The sequence below is a fragment of the Rousettus aegyptiacus genome, unplaced genomic scaffold, assembly GCF_014176215.1.
Source record: "Rousettus aegyptiacus isolate mRouAeg1 unplaced genomic scaffold, mRouAeg1.p scaffold_m13_p_13, whole genome shotgun sequence".
NCBI classification, from domain to species: domain Eukaryota; kingdom Metazoa; phylum Chordata; class Mammalia; order Chiroptera; family Pteropodidae; genus Rousettus; species Rousettus aegyptiacus.
The window spans coordinates 2896984-2918808 of NW_023416288.1; the positions used below are offsets into that span (position 1 = coordinate 2896984).

The 21825-nt window shown below is 32.6% G+C and overlaps 1 protein-coding gene across 5 annotated transcripts in view; it reads right to left on the reverse strand.

The window, feature by feature from the left end:
* KMT2E (lysine methyltransferase 2E (inactive)) overlaps positions 1 to 21825 on the reverse strand; it is an 80259-nt gene that overhangs the window by 37431 nt on the left and 21003 nt on the right. For 3 of the 5 annotated variants that reach the window (XM_016145899.2, XM_016145902.2, XM_016145900.2), the window contains 3 exons: positions 20753 to 20937; positions 2597 to 2711; positions 1315 to 1541 (listed from right to left, as the gene is read on the reverse strand). In XM_016145899.2, the coding sequence (XP_016001385.2) occupies positions 1315 to 1541; positions 2597 to 2711; positions 20753 to 20823 (413 nt within the window). In that variant the 5' untranslated portion in view covers positions 20824 to 20937. Of the gene's footprint in view, positions 1 to 776; positions 1542 to 2596; positions 2712 to 20752; positions 20938 to 21825 lie in introns of those variants that run through there. The other 2 variants (XM_016145905.2, XM_016145904.2) reach the window with 2 other exon arrangements.

Consider the following 21825-nt stretch of genomic DNA (forward strand, 5'->3'; position numbering starts at 1 on the left):
GTAATTAAAAAAAAAACCACTATTTAGATTACACATTAAATAAAAACATTGCAAATGGAATGTAATTTATCACAGACAAGATCAGTTAAGAGAAAGCTATTTTATATGAATTGAGATTTTGCTAGTTAAAAAATGAACAAAAGTAATCCCTGAAGTTATTCTTTTAGTTTTTAAATTTACCTCTTGAATAAATTTACTGAGGTGATTGTTCATGGTAATGATGTATCACAGCTAATGAGAAATTTTTAAATTTGTAAAAGTACCACAATGTTTTTATTATTATTAACTCAAAGTATTAACATTACTTTTCATAAAAATATCAAATCTCATATGCCACATAAGACTAATTTCCCCCTTTTTTTTGGCAAAGGTAAATCAACTCTTTGAAATATAACCCTAGGTGCATGTTTATAACAATAACATCCAACCTTGAATCAATTAATCTAATAAATGGGAATATTAAAAACAATGTAAAATATTTATGGATATATGCTATACTATTTCAAATTAAATAATGAAGCTATGCCATAAGGACCAGACTCAGGAAATTCTGTAAACTATCAAACTTTCTTACCCTCTACAGTGCACTGCTTAAATATTCTCTGCTTCTCACACTATGTAGGGAATGGACTTGGTAACTTTCAGGCTGAAATCCTACTGTTCCCTGTCCATCCTCCCCAACTCCTTCCCACCAATAAATAAATAAATAAATAAATAAATAAGAAAGAAAGAAAGAAAGAAATAAAACAAAGCCCCACTTTCTGTCCCAATCACACCTTCTCTAGGGGAAGAGGCCTTTCTTGGTGGTTGAACCAGGGTTGGGGGAGGGGAGACTGTGGTTCTGGTTCAAGGAGACTCCAGAGTGCTGCAAGGTTCAAGTCAAAAGGAGGTGAGAGAGTCAGGTCAAACAAACATCAATCAAAATGTATAATTTCCCCCAAATTGGAAAATCACAGTTGACTATACAGCACAAATACTTCCAAAGGAAACACACAGGACTCAATTCTCCTCTCATTTCTATCTTGTTTACTACATGTAGTTATATTATTACTGAATGAGTGAAAAGAGAGATGTGAACCTATATGAATAATGATCACAACTGCCTGCCTATTACTCAATTAGCAATGAAGAATCCTAATCAACTCTAAAATAACTTTTTTACCAGCAAAACAGACTGCATTGATAATAGCAGAAAATCTTTAAAATGCATTCATAAATTCCTTCAAAAGTTTCTTTAATCATCTTCTACTACACCCAACAATCAAACGTTAGCAGCATTCAACAAAAATAAACTAATGGTGTGAAATATTTTACCTGCATTTGTCACAACAGATCATGTATCCATCATCATGTGTAAAACCACATATGCACCTGGTTACATCAGTTCCATAACTTCCATCCTCAGATGTGCTGATTGTAGTAGCGCTGGAAGTTTCATCAAAATTAGGAGTGGTAAATATGCCTACTTCATTTTTGCTAATAAGAACTGATGGAGGGGAGGCTGGAGGTGTTGGAGGAGGACGAGCACCATAATTATGGTCCTGGATAATTGAACACAAATACAATATGATATAATTTCAACAATGATATGAATTAAGCAACTTAAAATTCGATCCTTAATTTGAATATTCAAGAGATATGAAATTGGCCCGTTTCTTTCTTAATAGTTTTAAAATAATGACTTGGTGAAGCTAGATATCAAACAATAGCAATAAGTGAAAATGTCTATGTACTATCTTGGTCACCTTCACAATGACTTTCCTCAAACTCCACCCCTCAACCCCAATCGGAAGATATCTATCTTCACAGGCCTCTGGTCACATACTCCCACCTTTAAGATAAAAGCAGGTGTAAGATGTGAGAACAGGTAAAACAATCTCAGGAATGTGGAAGCTGAAGAATAACCCCAACAACTATAAAAGATAAAGTATCACTATAAAGCATTAATGGGAAATTTTAATTGGGTAATTTTTATTCTGGTACAAACGGTAAAAATCTCTCATAACTGTACCTCAATATCACAAATGTGTCCAGTTCTGCAACTGTTTCAATCTAAGCTCTGCCTCTAATCAGCTATGCAACACTGAATAAGTTAACTTAGATAAGCTTTCATTTTCTCAGCTATGAAATAGACATGAAAATTATACTTATCACATGAGGCTGATTTTGAAGATTGAGATAATACATGTAAAAATGCTTACCAAAGTCTGGCACATAAGTGCTCAATAAATGGTAACTATATAATTTACTCTATGTTACTATATAATTCAGAATTAACAGCAGACAGTACAAGTCTACCTACAGTCTTTTTATAAAGAAGGAATGAATTATAACATCAAACTATAATAGCATAAAATACAAAATAATAATAGTAATGATAATAAAACCTCTAAAGAATTCCTCTTATAGAACTGTAATCCTTTGAATATAGTTAGAGCAATAAAAAATTAAACTACAAATTATGTATCTAATTGTTTAGATAGTATAAAATAAGTATGCTTTTTAAATATTCAGCTTTAAGCACAATATCACACACATCTACTTTTAACCTCCAGATATAAAAAAATACCCTTCTAGAGAAATGCTTGATACTTACCGCATAGGGCAAACCAATGTAACTGTGTGAATGATGCGAGCTGCTGGTATATAACTGGTGGGGATAACTGTTGGATTTCTCAACTACTACAGGGCTAGCTTCTACGGATTCTGGTCTGGAGGGAAAAAAGTTGCATCAAAGAGAATTCCACTTGTATTTTTTTTCTTTTTAATAAATTTAAACTTATAAGCATTTATTTCACTGGCTATACATAAATGTCTTTTTATATTAGACAGACTTTACGGTGATATGAAAGTGATATGCTTTTAGAAGCTGGCTCGGTTAAACTATGATGTTTGTAGGTTAGGTGCTCTAAATGTATTTTCAACTTACAATGTTAACTTACAAATGGGTTCATCAGGAAGTAAGCCCATTTTAGGTTAAGGAGCATCTGTATGTATCAGTGTGCTAAGATATAATGAAGGCTTGGAAATATCAGTAAAGAAATAGGAAAGCTCACCCTTAACCAAGGTTTGCTTATAAAAAACATAAGCAGCAGCCTATGGTAGAGTAACATCAGCAGTTCTGGCCTGGTAATGGTTAAGTGATGATGACTAGGCCAACTACCGATACAACTGGGAATAACAACTCACTCACTATGGCTGACTTATAAGCTTTTTTATACATCACTTTCTCAACTTCTTTACTCATATCAATCCTCCTGAGCCCTATTTGGTCAAATTCCTATTGATCAATGTGGCAGTGAACCTATGTCTGAGGCTAATTCACACTGTAATTAATTTCCCCCCTGTGTACATACAACATGACTTACTTCCATACCTTTATTTTTACCATAGCCATCAATAAGATAATTATTTCATGATAACCCTTACCAAAACTTTCTCGTAGAACTTAGTATTATTTGTACTCTTCATGGTCTAAGACTTAATGCAGTTACACTCTAATTAGTCATATTTCTAAAATCAACTGCTTCTTGATATACTGCACCCCCTTCTCTCATCCCCTGCACAAACTCTCAATTTAGCACTAAGTGGATGCTGCTGTGGGAACCAGTGAGCTAGAATCAGTAGAGAGGAGGCATAAACTAAGGTTGTTAAATGGTTCTGAAAGAGATTACGAAGGAAGAGTCTCCAAAATGTTCTGAGTTCTCTGAAAACCAATACTCACCTAATATAATACTGTTATGTTAAAAATTCACTTACTCATTCTTTTAAAATAGAAATCTGTTCCTTAATTTCAAAATAATACATACTTACTATTTAAAATTTAAATATAGGAAGTAACTAAGAAAGTGAAAGACCATGTCTTCATCTAAACCCCAGGCATACCCATTATTAAGATGCTCTGCATCCATCCCCCTCTAAATTTTTCTATCCATAAATATATCTAATAATTTTTTAAAGTGATAATATGCTGTATGTAGTCAGTGTGCTTTTCCCAGTTTTCAATGTCAATATATATCTCTTTACTTTTGTTAATAATTGTTTATTTCATTATATGAATGTATCATAGCTTATTTAACAATTTTCCTATTGCCGAATATGTATATTTTTCACTGTTAAAGATATCATTGCAATTGTACACCCTACTATTTCTTTTTTGCATACATAGTAGCATTTTGACAACGTGGATTCCTGGAGGCAGAAATGCTGAACAAAGGGGAAAATGCACATGAAATAGATATTATCAAATTGCCTTTGATTACTTTCTAATATTGATTTCTTTCAAATTCGTAAAAAATACATAGAAGGAAAAAGGGGAGTTGTAGAAATTCCTGATCTACAATACTATCATTAAAGTAACTTGTAAGAATTGTGGCCAGAATAGAAAGATTCACTCTAAAGAATTTAGATCAAACTCTGAATACATTACTAAAGAGTGTGGCAAAAACTTTGATGTTTTGGAGCAGCTAAAGGTTAGGAATAAAAAAATAAAACTTTCCGTACAAATGCAGGCAAGTTTAAGCATGTAAATAAGTCACAAATGCTTTGCATAATCTCATGATTCAAAATAGAGCTGCAGCACTGAAAAGCTGGCAATGCAAGAAGGCAGAAACACTATCAAGATCCTCATTTCTGTCTAACCACGTACTGTATACTTTAAATAAATTTACATTTATTAAAAAAAATCTTCATTTCTAATGCTGCTACTTAATTTTTAAAAGGTAACAATTGTTAAAAAATAAATTTAGTTGACATATTTTAAGGATTTTCCTGTAATATAAGCATTTAATTTTTTTTTAAGTAACAGGACAACAGATATCCTTAGATATGTTATTTAAAAGTCTCATGCTGATAAATATCCTCAAAGCTCTACATTTTGAGAACACAATAAATCTGAAAACAACTTTGTGACCAATACCAGAAGTCAAACTCAAACATCTTTTGATCCAGTACCTCCATCTTTGGAAATTTATCCTAAGAAAGTAATTCCTACTAATTAAAGACTTGCAGAATTGAGATGTTCAATGTAACACAATTCATCAAACTATATACCAGAGCAGAAATAATTTAAATGTTCAATTGATAGAAAATAATTAATTAAATCCAAGCAACCCTACCATATTTATACACGGACCATAGCTTGGCAGGAATGCACAGTAACAAAATTCACTATATAAAGTACACAGGAGTTTTCCTCCAAATCTTTCAGAACATTATCATAAAACTTTAATAAAACTTTAATGACCGGGCTAGAAATAATATACGACAATAAACTTTTGTGTAGTTTTTCCAGTGCTCTGTTTAGCCAATTTATATATATTCACATAAATACTAAATTAATATACAGGCATTAGCATAGCATAGCATATTAGCATAGTATTTCTATAAATACTTATGTATCGAAACATAAACATGGTGCTGTATTCATCTTATAGACAAGTGAAATTTCATTTACATAATTTTGATGCAACTTTTCAAAAAGAGTATGATACTTATTTGTACTCATTCATATATTGTTTTGTATGTGTTCTTAAAATCACTGAGGCAGCAATCATTGTCAAAGGATTATCTCTTTACCCATGAGAAACTGCCAAAAAGATATCATTCTCTAGTCTGGGAATTCAAAATGTTCAAAAATAACAGGTAATTAAAGTATTTTTAATATAAAAGCAATAGGGTACAGCCAAATGGTGAAAACCTCCAGAATTTGTAGATGAATTCACTTTTTCAAAACTTGGAATTGTTTCTCATAAGTAGAGGAACTGAAATGCATAAAGAGATTCTAATATGCAGTTTGGCTCTAAAACTGAAATAAGTATGTTCTCTTGTTAACTAAACCAATACTTAGGTACTGACTGCTTCATTTGGAAGTTCCCTAACAGGTAATAAATGCGGAAGGAATGATCGAATTAGAAAAATCACCAATCTGTAACCCTCAAGAGATAATGGATTTACAGGACAGATAATCACAGATGCTAAAACCTCGAAATGATGAAAGTTCATGGACAGATAAAGCTGACAACACCTGAACCTGTTGATTGTTTTTATCATCACTGGAAGTTAGACAACCAAGTTTTATGTGCCTCTCCTAATGCCATGCAACGGAAAATACAAAGTCTCACATATTAGGCTGAAAAGAAAAAAAGAAAAATGAGGATAAAGGAGGAGGAAAAACAAGAATCTGATGCGAATCACATCTCTAGATCTGACTGGCCAGTTACAGAAATACGGGGTAAGAAGATTACATGACCAGAAGGAAAATCAGCCAAATTCAGAATGTTGAAACTTCTATAGGCCAAATGACCCAGTTTCTTCAACAGGTATATGGAAGTATACGGTGTAAGGGAAAACAAATTTAAAAGGTTGTCACAAATGAAGAGAGATTCAAGAGACGTTTCAATCAAATACAACGTGTAGATCTTATTAGAATCCCAATTTGAACACACCAATTACAAAAAGCCATTTTTGAGACAATCTGAAGATGAACTGGCATTTTATATTAAGGAAATATTCTTAATTGTTATGTAATAGTATTGTAGTAGTTTTTAAAAAGTTTTTATCTGTTAATGATGTATACAGAATACACAGGTAAAAAGATGTGGGGATTTGCTTTAAAATACTTTAAATAAAGCTGTAGGATAGAGGAAATAAGACTGGAAATAAAACTTTGAATAATGCTAAAGCTGAGTAATGGCCACCTGGGATTACTGTACTATTCACCCTACTGTTGTATCTATTTTTGATTTCTTTTCTAAAAAAAATTTTTTTTAACTTCCACGTTTTATTTTTAAATCTTATATTTAATATCCTTTACGCAATGGGTAAGTGGAAAAACTCTTTTCCTCCCAATTCAGGAAGGTGTCCAGAGCATTTCTAGAAGCCTGTGGAAGATCTGTAGAATCTTCCTTTCCTTTCCTTCCCCTCTCTCCTTTCCTTCCTCCCTTCCTTGCTTCCATATATGGGTTCACTCATACCTCCACTGAATTATCATGTTTTCTAAGACATAGTTTCCAATCCTATCATCCATCTTTATAACACAGCCCCTTAAGCCCTGGTGATCATTTATCTTTCTTCGGATCCATTTATTTCCTCAATAAGTGTGGCAGAAAGGGAGGGTACCCTAACTATGAGTATAATATACTCTGGTACAAAGTGATGATGATATCATTTAGCTGGACTTAGCAGGTTCCTATACCAAAGTCAAGAAATGATCCTATTTAGTATTTTTGTCCCTACCCTTAGTGAAACATTTGCCATTTTCTGCTGACTCGGTCTTCATAAATCTGTACATTATCACCATTAAGTTTTCTGTACATGAAAGAATAATTCTGGAGATATCATTATGTAGTTCCTATTCCAAAGAAATCATATAGGCATTAAGAGCAACCGTAGTAATGCTGTAGGGGGACACCACTGATTTTATTACCACTTGACCCAGAAAGTTTATTCCTCCACTGTTACCATTTATAAATCCCATTCATAGAAAATTTTTTTCTTTTTCTTTCTTTTTTGGTGGATTTACCATATAGTCAAAGAAGCATACAAACTGTAATTCAACAAATAGTTCTACAGTGATGTTCACTACATGTTTAAGGTACCTTGTTAGATGCTTGACAGAATAACAGGAAATATAAAACACATTTCATACCCCTCAAAGAGTTTCTGATCTTGGGAGGAGCAGTAGGGTTAGCAAAAACAGAGGTACACAAAAACCCTACAAGGCAAAAACAGGGTATTGCCATTGCTATAAAACTTTCCTCTTCTTGCATGAGATGCTGATCTTAACTTTCTACCTCTGTTCCCCTAAAAACCTGATAGCTAATTTGCTGTATTGCTAGGCACATTAATAAAAATGACCTTTGATTAGTAAATTAATTGTATCTGGATTGGGAAGACTATAAATACTTGATGAGGATACCACAGATTTGAACTTCTCCAAGATACAGTGACTCCTATAACTGGCATGTCCCTTGCAGGGAACATGGAAGCTCTGCCTACACTTGTTGTAAGAAATATTGGCTTCTGAGGGACATGAAGCTTCTAAACCAGGGACATTCTCACACCAGTCCAAAGTGGATCTTGTCTCCTTGTACCTGACCATTCACCTGAGAAGCCAAAGAAAATAGCCCCTGGATGGCTAACTGTACTCCTACATGGCCTCACAAAGAGGAACATCTGATGCTTATCTCCAATAGGCTGAAGCTCCTGTTCTACGTACCATGTAGACTAGTGCTAAGCATTGTCTCTGATAGCTATATAAGTCTGAATGTTTATTTGAACCTAAAAAGACCTCCTTGAAGGAGCTACATAGGTCAAAGTCTAGGCTCTAGACTCTAGGGGGCTCAAGAGAAGGCCATTATCTACTTGAGTAACGGGAAGGATAAAAAATAACATGAGGTTTCATTAAAGGTGAGAATGCTGAAAAATATACAGGATTTTGAACATATGAACTTTATACCAAGTATATCTTCTCTTAAAAAATTAATTTAAAAAGCCGGTAATGATGGAGAAAGATAATATGGCACGCATATGCAAAAAGATAGGGAAAAATGGCATGAGGAGTCTTTAAGGGTATTTTTCTTTGGAGATTTGGATTTAGAGAAACAAGAACTTTAGGTGATCTGTGTACCAACACCACTGAACACAGATTTAAAAACCTGCACAAATTTCATGGCAGTATTCAGTATAACTAGTAGTTATCTAGGATGATTCTAAACATACTTAAATGTTATCCTAGCTCAAAATTAAAATGACAAAATTTTAAAACTTTCTATTACTCAGAGCCCCCTGGGGACTACATCCACAGATGTGTTTGACTAGCACATATTAAACAAATATTGAAAGCCTAATGTTTGCCAGGGACTATGAAATATTTAAAGATAAGACACTGTCTCTACCTTCAAGAACTTAGAATTATACAGTTTGCATTCATTCCATAAACATATGAGCATACAGAAAGTAGAAGCCATTGAGATGCTAGAAATTAAAAAATAAAGAAGTGAAAGAAGTGGTCCTTCTCAAGAAAATGATGTAAGGGGAAAATAAACAAGTATATCAATGGCTATATTAATGCCATTAGAGGTTGGCACAGGGTGCCTTCATAATAGTAGCCATATTTAAGCAAGTTTAAAGAATGACAAGTTACCAGCCCAAGAAATAGGTGAAAAAAGGTAGAGAAGTTATTCCAGACAGACGGCATACATGCGGAGATAACAGCAGTAAGACACGTATAAACATATTTCTCTAAGCATAATTGACAGACCAACAGCATCATAATCATCTGTAGTGCATGTTAAAATTTTTTACAGCTCTACTTACTCAAATGAATAAAAAATCTTAAATATCAGGCCCAGAAATCTGCATTTTGATAAGCACTTTAAATTTTATGTTCACTGATGTTTAGGAACCACAGAATAAAAAGAACTGATAAAATTCTGAGCAGTTGAGAGTTATAGAGGAAACGCAAGAGATGAGGAAAGATAAATTAGACAAAGACTAGTTCAAAAAGTAGGTTGGGCATCCAGCTAAAGAATACGATCTTCATCCTGAAAAACTATAGAGAGGCAAACTAATGGTTTGTTTCTCTCCCAAGCAAAGTAATGATGTGATCAGAATATCAGCATGGCAAGATAAAGCTGAAGGCTTCAATTGTGAGGTTGAGTAATCTGTAAATAATTCTCCCAGATTTAGTAGATTCAGGAGAAACCTTGAAACTGATCACAGTATGTAAAAAGTACCACCTCTCCAAAACACCTTCCTCCATCCATTCCCATTTACAAATAAGTTACTTTGCTCAGTTCTTTGCTTTATTGAAAAACTTAGTACTCGGTCTAGTTTCACAGTGATCCTCATGAGTGTATGGTGGCCATGATCCAAACTGGTAACCTTTTTATCTAAGAAAGGAATATAAAAATGTGCAACTTGCTATTACAACTAATAATATTGTTATTTCATCCTTAAGTTCCTTCAATTATCAAGTATTGGACCAACTCACCTGGTGATTCATCTACATTAATTTTTATTAGGTAGAAAACACAGGGTACATTAACCACTCTAAAGATTCATCCAATATTTAGTTGTTTTTGATGACAACGTGGAAATAGAAGACTTTCAAATATTTTATTACTTAAAGAAAACTGAACTCGTGGTAATCTCTGAATTTATCAATTATACTACCAACAAGAAGCTCCCAATAATTCTCTAGCAGCCTTCCTTCTTATAATGTTTTTAAAAGCTTACCAAATTTGGTGTTATTTGCTGACTATGACTCAAATTATATTTTTACTCACTTAATTTCTAGTTATTATGTGACATGTCAAACTTCTTTAAATCTACTTTTTCCCTTAATATACTATCATAAATTCTGAAAGAAACCTTTCATTAGGCTGTTTTATTTAAAACAATCTTTTATTGGCTGGTTAGCCACACAAAACTTAAGTCAGTTTGAAGTACCTATTTTTGATCTACAGTACATCATTGTACATCTTTACATAGACTCTAGAGTTGAAAAAATAAAATTATATTTTAAACTCCTCCTTTTAACTATATGAACTGAGAAATTCCATCATTTAATCCCTCATAGGTTACAAAGAATGTGATTAACAATCTTCCGGACAAAATACAATCACTTAAAAAAAATACAATCACTTGTTAAAATTCTTATATTGGAGAATTTTATATTTCTCCTCCTTCTACATTCTGTCTTAATGTATTCTATCATGGTCTAGACACAGTCACTTACATAATATATGTAGTAAATTTCGATCTCTCTCTAGTTACTATTCTAATTCTGCAAGTTTCCCATTGCCTTTAAGTATTTCCCAGCTTCCTGAAATAGGCACTAACTAGAACTGCTACTTTAAAATACTATAGCATTCAACTCATTGAAATCACACCAATTGTGTAAGACTCTTTTTACATACAAGGGAAATTTTGTTCAATTCTCAATCTTTTACATCTTTCTACAATGGAGAGGCTGTAAAATATTTGTAGTTTTAATTCTGTCTCTCCTAACCAATCAAAACAGAATTAGCTAAGATATTAGCTATTAACAATCATTCCTATATAATTAGCCAAGAGATAGTCAAGCAATGATTCATGACTCAATACTTACTATATGCCAGGTCCTATGGTAGGTGCTGCAGAGACAGTAACATATAATAAAACAGATGTGTCTGTACTCATGGAGCTTGTATTTGAGTAAAAAAGATAAAGAAATAATAAAATAAAACAAAATGGTTTCAGAAAGGTTATTCAGATACTATCTAAGTGTGGAGAAGAAAGGCCTCGCTGAAAGTTATATCTGAACTCAGCTAAGACTATGCTAAAAACAAAAGAAGAATATTCCAGGCAGAGGGAGCAGCAAGTACAAAGGCCCTGAGGCAGGAACAAATTTAGAATGTTCAAAAGAACATGGAAAATAATCTCAATGTTGGAGGAATAGTAGGCCAAAGGGAAAATATTAAGTAAGTAGAGATTAAAGAAGTAAGGCTTTTGGGGCCAAAAGAAGTTAGGATTTTAAGTGAAACAAGAAACCTCTGGAAGGTTTTCAAATGGGAGAAATACATGATTTGGTTACGCTTCAGAAGAATCACATTAACTTCTACATAGAAAGGAAGAAAAGAAACAGAGGCTATTTTGCTGCAGTGTCAAGAAAAGAAATGATAGGACTTGGACTAGAAATAGAGAGAACTGTACTGATTCTAAATATATTTTTGGAGGGAGATATAGACTGACCAATGAATTAGGTGTGGATGGTGAGGGAAAAGGAGCAATCAAGAATACCTTAAAGTTTTGGCTTAAATAACTAGGTAGAAATGGGGTTATTAACAGGAAAAGAGAAGCCTAGAAAAAAAAGATTTGGGGCAGAAGATCGAGCAAAAAAATGAGAAAAAGTGGCCTGTTAAGCCAAGTGTTAAATCTTTCAAGTAGGAAGGAATGGTTATTTATATCAAATGCTTAGAAATCTATACAAATTATAAAAGACTACCAACTAGTTTGACAACATAGGTAGTTACAGCAGTGTTGTGCAGCCTAATGTTGAATGCAAACAACTCTTTCAGGGAGTTTGCTAATGAAAACAGAGAAATGGAATAATAAATAACAGGGGACAGGAGTTTTAAGATAGTTATGTGAGACAGGAATGATCTAATAGAGTAATTCAAGATTCAGAATATGTGGAATAACTAAGTGCAGGCAAGTGTGAAGTATTAAGATCTTGAAAAGGGAAGAGGACATGTGGAAGAACAGGACTCTAATAAGAAAGGTGATGTTTTATCCATTTTACAAGAGGAAAAACAATTTGAATATAAATATAGGATTTTAAATATGGAATTGTGTCCTCAGCACTGAAAACAGTATATAATAAGCCCTCAATAAATATTTTTAATAAGAAATTCCTATTGAGTTATTATATTTTAAAAGTCATACCACTGAACTAGTAGTACTTGCTTAAGCCAATGAAATCAGAGAAAAATGGTATTCTTTATTAGAAAAAGTATTTTCTCAAGATTCACTTTCTCTAAAGAAGAGGTTGGCAAACAGGGATCCCTGAGGCAAACTCAGCCTGGTGCCTAATTTTGTAAAAAGTTTTAATGAAACAGTCATGCCCATTTATTTATACATACTCTCTGAATCATAGCTGAGTTGCAACAGCAACCATACTGTTCCAAGTCTTAAGTATGCATCCTTGCCCCTTTACAGAAAAAGAATGCTAACCCTCGCTCTAAACTTAGTTTTAAATTCCAAAGTAATCTGAAAAGTAAAAAAGGATTTTCTACAACAAGCATGTACTTTATAGTCATGAAATGTTTAAATTAAGAGATCTAGTAATGAGGAGGGCAAGATGGGTGGAGCTCGTGAGACAGAATGAGGTTAAGGATGATTTGGAAGTAAGTCCTCAGCACATACGAAATAGTGAAGGCTATAGAAGTGGATGAAATCTCCAGGACAGCTTACGAAGTAAGATAAGTACAGGCTCCTAGAAAACATAAATATTTAAGAAAAAGGAGAAGACACTTAAAACGGAAATTAAGGCATAAAAAGAAAACCAAATGGAAAACAGTTTGGCAACTTCTCAAAATGTTAAAGAGAATCATCTCATGGACCAGTGATTTTACTCCAAAATTATATACCCAAAAGAACTGAAATCAAGAACTCAGATAACTGCATACAAATATTCACAGCAGCATTACTCACAATGGCCAAAAGGTGGAAACATCTGATGAACAGATTAACAAAATGTGGTACATCTATACAATGGAATATTATTCAGCCATAAAAATTGAATTCTGATACATGCTACAACATGGATGAACCTTGAAAACATTATACTAAGTGAAATAGGCCAGACACAAAATGATATTTTATGATTCTATTTACATAAGATATCTAGAAAAGGCAAATAAAGACAGTAAAATATAGGTTACCAGGCACTGGGGCTTGGAGGGAATACAAGGTTATTTAGGATGATAAAAAAGTCTGAAAATAGTAGTAATGGCTGTGCAACACTGTGACACTACTTAATGCCACTGATGTGTATACTTACGAATAGTTAAAATGGTAAATTTTATGTTATGTATATTTTACAATTAAAAAAAAAATACACACAAAAGGACAATTTCACTAAAGTCAAAGGTATAGTTGATAGGATCAAATCCGGCGAAGGGAACAAGTTATATAAGGCCTAAGAACTATGCATTAGCTTTAGTGTGACAGCAGCATGGTCAAAGCAATATTAGCAAATTGTACCAAAGCAGGTAGAAGAATTAATAAAAGGGAAAACAAAGGAGAGGATTCAAGCATCTGAATGGGAGGGAGGCACAGATGATACTGACAGATGGCCAAGATTTAACCTTAATTAGCCACTCCCAGACCCTATCTCTGACCCCCAGAGGTAAAGTTGGGGGCCTGAAGAAGAAATGTTGTTGCTAAGATTTAGTAAAGTGAGCAGGTAGAACAAAGATGTGGTAGTTTGCATCTGGCCCCAAGGAAGTGTCAGGGTGTGGTTTCCTTTCCTTACACCTGAAGATTTGTTCGAGCCCAGAAATGGTAGTAGTAGATCTGCTCTTGCTGAGCTAGATATATGGTATAGTGTGGAGGGCAGTTTCTGGAACCCCAGACAATTTTGTCATGAGCTAGGGGTTCAGGATCAGCTGCTAAATTCTGGTTAGTGTGGGACAGAATGCAGTAGGGCAGGAACTGTTCTAGAGGTATTTCAGAGAGTAGTTTTATAGACCAGGAGATAACTGATCTAAGTGTCACAAACTCTAGATTAAAGCCCTAAATCTATCACTAAATTAAAGCCCTAAATCACTGTGTATCCTTGGGACATGCCATAACCACTCTGGGTCTCAGTTTCCTTATTTCTAAAATGAACTCTTAATTCTAAATTACACGTTGTTAAAATAGCAAAGAAAATACTAAAGCCGAGATCTCTTAAGTTGGTCTAGCACTTTTCCCACCAAACTGCAACTGTCCTCACTATTCCTGTGGAATTTACTAGATTGCTATTTATGACTTTAATGAAGTAAACAGCTTTACCTTATTTTTGTATTACGAATGGTACTATATGTCACTTTATTAGAGTTTCACAAAGCCCTGAGTTCTGGTAATCCTACATGTATTCCACTTTAATTTTCATTACTTCACAAACTTTACAAATATGGAGAACATTTTTGGTCATTAAAATTATTTATGTCATACTTCCATTCTTAAAAATGAAAATGTGTTGTAGTTCTGAATTACTGCCAAAACCCAGAAGGCAAAACAATACCATTTTGTCTACAGTAATCTACTTGATGTTGCTGTTTTTCTAGAACCACTTAACAAATTTACAAATTTACATTTCTATCAAAATATTCTTATCCTTTAAAAAGCCATCATAAATTATCACCTAACCCACATTATATATTTTTAATGCAGACATTTAAGTTAGGTGAACTGAACTTAAGATCTAAAATGGAAGAGTGCCAACCGTTACATTAAGAGAGGCATTTAGAAAAAAAGGACAGTTCAGAATAATTGAATAAACTCTGATAACTCAGAAATTGAACTTTCATAATTTCTTTCTTCCTCATCAAAAATTTATTTTCCTCCCTGTATAAACCTTTAAAATATAGATTTTAATTAAGTTAAACAAGTGTTTTAGGTGAAACTTCTTATTTTACATTTAATGTTAAAACATTCAATACCACATACTTGAGTATCAGTAATGGCACATGGACAGAATGGCTCCCTGTCATAATAATGGGTGTAAAAGATCACGGTTGAATCCTCCATATGCCCCTTCAGATTTGTGATCAAATCTTGTCCATTTTTTTATCCTTGTTATAACCTATTATTTTTTAAAGACATATTAAAACTGTACACATCAAATAGCATAAAGGAAATTTTAAAAAATGGAGAACAGGTTTGGTATAACAATTGTCCTCAGTTTATCACAGATGGCATTTTACTTCAGTTAACTCATCTTTAACAAAACCTGTCTAGACCTTCTAACCTATGTGGCAGCATGGATCTGGAGCCGAGCAATCCTGGGTTCAAACCTAGCTCTACTTTTTAATTATGTAGTCTTAGGCAAGTTTGTTCTTCTCCTTGAGCTGCATTTCTTTTGCACAATGGGAACAAGACCTGCCTGATTTTTTGCTGGGATGATTAAAAAATATTATACACTAATACAGTTGTGTGGATAGAGTGAGCTCTGTGTTCAGTATTACAAGTAAAAAAAATTAGAAGAAAAAATTGTTTATGATTAAGTATGAAACAAATGAGAAATTCAGCATCATTTTAAGAACAGTCCTAAATAATGCTGGGGGAATACTTTAAAACAAGCTTTTGAATATTAAAACAAAACCACATATAAATGAAAGTACTAAGATAAGCAAATAAACACCTTCAAGAGCAGCCGAGAATGTTTCTTGATAGTTAAAAAGTATAAAGAAATCATAAGCAAAAATTTTAAGCACTAGTGAAAAATGAACAAGTAAAAAGCTACTAAAACATTTAAATATACACAAAACATTTTAGTATCTTCGATATGTAAATTTAGGTTAGAAGCATGCAACCACGTCAACAAATTAATAAATTCTGTCAGCAGGTGGCTCCAGTGACACTAAAATCACTTAATATCAAGTGCCATAGCAAAATACAGGTGGTAAAAATGTACTGAATCTCAGAAATTTGAAGTTAGAAAGAAGCACATTAATACTTCAATCTAAGCCCTCTTTTTCAAATGATGATACCAAAGTTCACGATAAGTGGTTTGTGTGTGCTCAGTAGTATGTTAGTAGGAGAACAAAACTGAAAACTCAAGATTCTTTTTACTACTTTCAGTCAACAAATGAGCATTTACTATGTTGCCAAGCATAGTACTACGAGACTTCCTCCAAAATAATTCACCTCTAACTTACACATGTCACATTTACTAATTTGTTCACCTCATCCTAAAATATACCTAATTATGTAAACACTCACTATAACTGATTTCTAATGATACCAAGAGATATTTAGTAGTAATATTAAAAGCAATTCAATGTTAGCAATCATGTTCCCAATCTCTGAGAGGAAAAAGTAATTTGGTTTTTCTTTTTTAAAAAGGCTAGGAAAGAAGAAATTTAACATTCCTCATTTACACCTCGTCCTACTTTTTGGCTCCAAAAATGTTTCCTGTCTTTTTTGCTTATTTAATCAATTTAGGAATTTAGATGGTTGGAATAGAAGAGGTAATTTCTACCTATTAGGATAAAAAAAAAAAAATACAGTTCTAACAAACAGCCGCACTCTGGCTCAACTTTCCTGTCTATTTAGTAATAAGGGAGTCTAAGTTTTCTTTTATACTCCTTATCCTTGAGCAAAGACTTGAAAATATCATTGTTACATGCAGTCATTTATAATATTAAATTTACTACTTCTAAAACTGAAACTACTAATTACATTAACCATACATCAAAACAAAGTAGTTATGTTATATAAATCATTTTTTTAAGTAAAGGAGCTATAATAGAAAAGGCCTAAAACCAACATATTAAGTTCTGCCTCTGCCACTTATCTTCTCTGACTTCAGTTTCCTTACCTATAAATTGAGAATAACATTATCTACCTCATCACTATATTTTTATCTTTCTTATTCAGAAAGAGTTAGATTGCTATGATCTCACTTGTACAACTTTTATAGTTAGCCTAGGCTTCTCTGCTCCTTTCTCATCTGAAATCCCACCACTTTGTTATCTAGTTTACGGCTTCTCTATCCAAAAGAGTAGCCACTAGACATATGTGCTAATGACCACCTAAAATGTGACTAGTTCGAATTGAGAGGCAATGGAAGTATAAAGTACATATCAGATTTTAAAGACTTAGTGTAAAAATGAAACGAAATACGTCATTAATATTTTTATACTGATTTTACATTAAAATAATAATACACTGGATATATTCAGTTAAATATTTAACAAAATTTCACCTTTTAAAAAACCTTTTTAATATGGCTACTAGAAAAATTCTAAAGTACGCGAGTCACAGTACATTTCTATCTGACTGTTATAATCAAGAGTTCTGCTTTACAACTGATTATAATTTCCTTAAGAGTAGGGATAAAAGTTTACACTTCATCTTTGTAACCTGAACCTCTAGTACAACACATTGCACACAGCTGATGCTTATAAATGATAATCTAAAAGGAGCTTTCTCATAGATTGTTATTATTATCCTTTGAAATTATGCTAGAAGTCTACTTCTAGTATTAGCCTATGTTTAGGGACATGCAAGTTAATCAAAAAACACTATAGATACAGCTTCCTGATAAGAAAGGTGGTGCCATTATTCCAGTTATGGTCATTTTGCTAATCAAGCTTTAAAAAATATTTATACTTCACTCAGCTTTCCCTTTAAATATATCATTACTTCTCCATATTTTTAATTGTATGAAGGATTATGCCAGGCACTAGTGAGAAAAACAGTCATAATGTTAACCTTTGTATGTTAGGTTATGATTAGTATTTTTCAAATCTCAAGACAAAAAAAATGCAGATAAAAGCTTCCTGCCAAGACCTATGAGTGGCTAATAAGCAGTTTTTTAGAGTATCTTAAGAGTCTCCACAACAGCCTTTGGTTTCAACTCCCATTTGTGTTCACCAAGGTCTAGGTTTTTGTTTTTATTAATGCTATGTATAATTAAAAGTTATTTTAAAATAAAACATCTTCTGTTAAATTTGACTGTGGAAATGTTTACAACCGCTTAAGATAAAACTTAGGCCAATGCAACAATATTTTATTCTTATTAAAATGGTTATCCTTAAATCATAGTTAATATTTGCTAATCAGTTTATTCCTAAAGTATTTTAAAACCATTCTTTTTAGTTCAAACATTCAGGGAGAGCCAACTCTTGGCAAGGTAATATAGAGCAGAAAGTAGTAAAAAACAAGATCCCTCACTCCAAAGGAAAGGCAAAATCCAAGATTTTTCAAAACGTAGTGATGACAAGAAAACAAATATGTCACGAAGAATAAACTGACTTGGTGGGAATGAGTTTTATTTTAGAGACATAATAGTCCAAGAGCAAATGTTACCAAGTATGGAAATACTGGACTAGAGTTTAGCAAACCCATTCTTCATACACTCTGAACTAGATCTTCAATTTCCTACCTATAAAATGCTACAAGATAAACCAGATGAACTCTAAGTGATTCAATAAATTATTTTTTATAGCCTTAGAAGTGAGTATAAATTTAGTCCAGTACATGAATTCATTCAATAAACAATCCCTGAGTACCTCCTAAATTTTAAATTAATTAGTGATATACTATATTTTAGCAGTACAATCTTCTTTTAAAAAAGTAACTAAGATAGAATTAATAATAGTATACAGCCACATGAGTACAATAAAATGTAATTCTCTTTTTAAAAAACATTTTATTTTGAAATAATTACTCAGCTTCACAAGAGGTTAACAAAGAAATGTTCAGGGATGACCCATGCACCTTTCCCCCAACATCTTGCAACTTACACAACTACAGTATCTTTTGATTATGTATCTGAAAATAAAAGGAAGCAACATGTTAATTATTTCAAAATTTCTTATCAAAAGAGCTCCAAAAGCTTTGTTTCTGTGGGAAGAGGGGAAAATGTTATTCAAGGGTCTTTTTAAGCTTCTAGGTTTTATATTAAAAAAGAGAATTTAAAAGTTTTGAAAATTAAATTTAAAAAAAATCTGGTTGCCCCATAATAAAACTTGGCACCTGTTATACTTTCTGTGTCCACTGAGTGAGGGACCATGCCCAAGGGACAGACACCTATGTGTGGAACAGGAAAAAAAAGTTCCTAACGCAAAAACACTTTTTAAAAGATAGTCATTTTGTAACTACCTACAAATTAATAAATTTTCCATACTAAAAATGGCCATATTTATACCAGAAAAGATTTGGTTCCATAATATAAGTCATATTTATATTCTATACTCTATAAATGTATTTAATACAGAAAATAGACAGCTATCCCCTAGACTGTCCTCTTTCGATGTATTATTCATTCCTTTTTAACTATATAATTATGTGGTTTTCATTGTGAATTCCCTTATAGTACACATACTAGACAGTCAAACAAGGTACAGGTGTATCTCACATTGTATACTAAACAAATTCCTATCTAGTATATAAATAACATTTCATAAATTGTATCTTGTACTAATTCCTTAAAATGCCAATTTTTTAAAAAAGACTATCGAGGTAAATATTTTTAAGAAGCAAAGAATCTGATTATTACAAATAATTGCCTATAGCTATTATTGAATATGGATTTGCACCTATCAGATGCTTTACAATAAGAAAGACTAGTACTTTAGATTTGAAACACCTTGCCCCTCAAGCCCTACTTCCAGGTTCTTTCCTTCCTTAGTAATGTCCCTACTTGGGCGGCTGTCACAAGAGTGCCTTGTTTGGGAATCTTATTATTTACAACAAAAATAACTTATACATACACAAAAAAAACATAACAGCTATTAAAAACTATATTATAATAATCATACAGTTAAATAGACTGACTATACAGTTAGTATATTATAGGAATATTAGAGAGCATCTCTGTCTTTCCCAATGGCAGAAGTGGGACTGGTGAAAATACTTCTAGGCCACTTGAAATGTTAGCAAAAGGAGATCAATAACAGCATTTTCGTTTTTTCTGTACACCAGGGTCTAGGAGCCTTAAAATAAATTTCCTTTTTTCAAAAAACTTAAATTCCACTAAGTTTAGCTTTCTGGTCAATAAGGGTCCCAATTAAGCAATTCCATACTGAATCAAAAAACATAAACATGCACCTTCCCATCCTTCAGCTTCCAACACTGTCTGTCACCCGAACCCTTTGCAATTTCCAAAAACAAATAATCAATCTTCACAGCAATAACTTAGTGTTAAAGTCTTTAAATAGATATTATCATTTTTTAAAGATACATATTTAAAACCATATTATTTTCCAATATAAACATGACATCTTACAATCTAAAAAAAACAACCAATTATATTGACTCTTGATGTCAACAATTAGCAAATAGGAAAGACAAAAAAAATTAGAAAAAGATACAGCATTTTGACTCAAAAATTATTTTAAAAGTAATTTTAGTTGAAAGGATTTATGTCTTAACCTTCTGATATTTTATTTGAGCCAAGGGTCTAAAATGAGAAGAACTGCTTTGTTGTGCTAAAATAATTGTATGAAATATTTTGCCTTTCCCTAGCCAAAATACCTTTAATTTAAATACTTACTCTGAGCCTGCAGCCATTTCCAAGTATGACGTTTCTGCTGTATCAACCCCCAATGGGATCACTATGCTCATGACGTTCGCCTCTGATAAATTCGATTACTATGGAGTCCTATGCATTGGTATCCAAAACACTGGGGCATGCCAGCCACAGTGCTCATTGCAAACATCTAAGTGCATCCACAAACCCTGTTTAAAAGAAAAGGGAACAAAAAGTTAAGAATCATCTACCTATTCCTAGCAACAGTCACACTATAAGAATTATCAGTAAGTAAAATAAATGAAGAAAGCATTCTTTAATAAATCATCAACATAAGCTAGAATTTGCTCAGGGACTCTCTATTTCGTTTATTTTTTGGAATTAAGCCATATGACTGTGATCAAAAGAAAATTTCTGAATCATAATCTTCCTCAGGAAATGAATTTAGGATGTCAATATTGCTTAGTGAAGAACCAACAGTTATTATTCATTTTGAAAGATAAACAGAATTTCTTATAGCACCAGTATCCAAAAACAAGTCTTCTTGGTTCAGTGAGTGATCTAGTAACAAACTAACAAATACTTAGTATTTTCTATGGACTAAACACCATACTTAAACTTTTTCATGTGATCTATTTAATCCCCATAACGCTGAGATAGGGATCTCCATTTTACCACTGGAGGTTTAATAATTTAATCCAGGTTGCTCAGTTTAAGAGATAAAACCTAGATTTAAAAAATTCCACTCTACTGTTTACATATATTTAAAAGGAAAGCTATTTTATTTGTAATAAAAGCAACTGTTTTACAGTGGTTGTCACTTTCCATACTACAGAAATACATGTGTACTGAGGGTGTTCTCTATTTCTAATACAGACCATTATTAGAGAAAACTAATATAATTGAAGTACTTTTTAAAACAAATTTACCATAGTTACAAAAATATATTCAGCTTCGACATCAATTTTTTAAACCTAAATTCACGTATAACACTTGCTATATGTACTGTTTGTGAAACAGCTACTCAAAATCTTTTCAGCAATGATATAGTACAACTTGGGAATGAAACAGATTGATAATCCTATAAACAGGAAAAG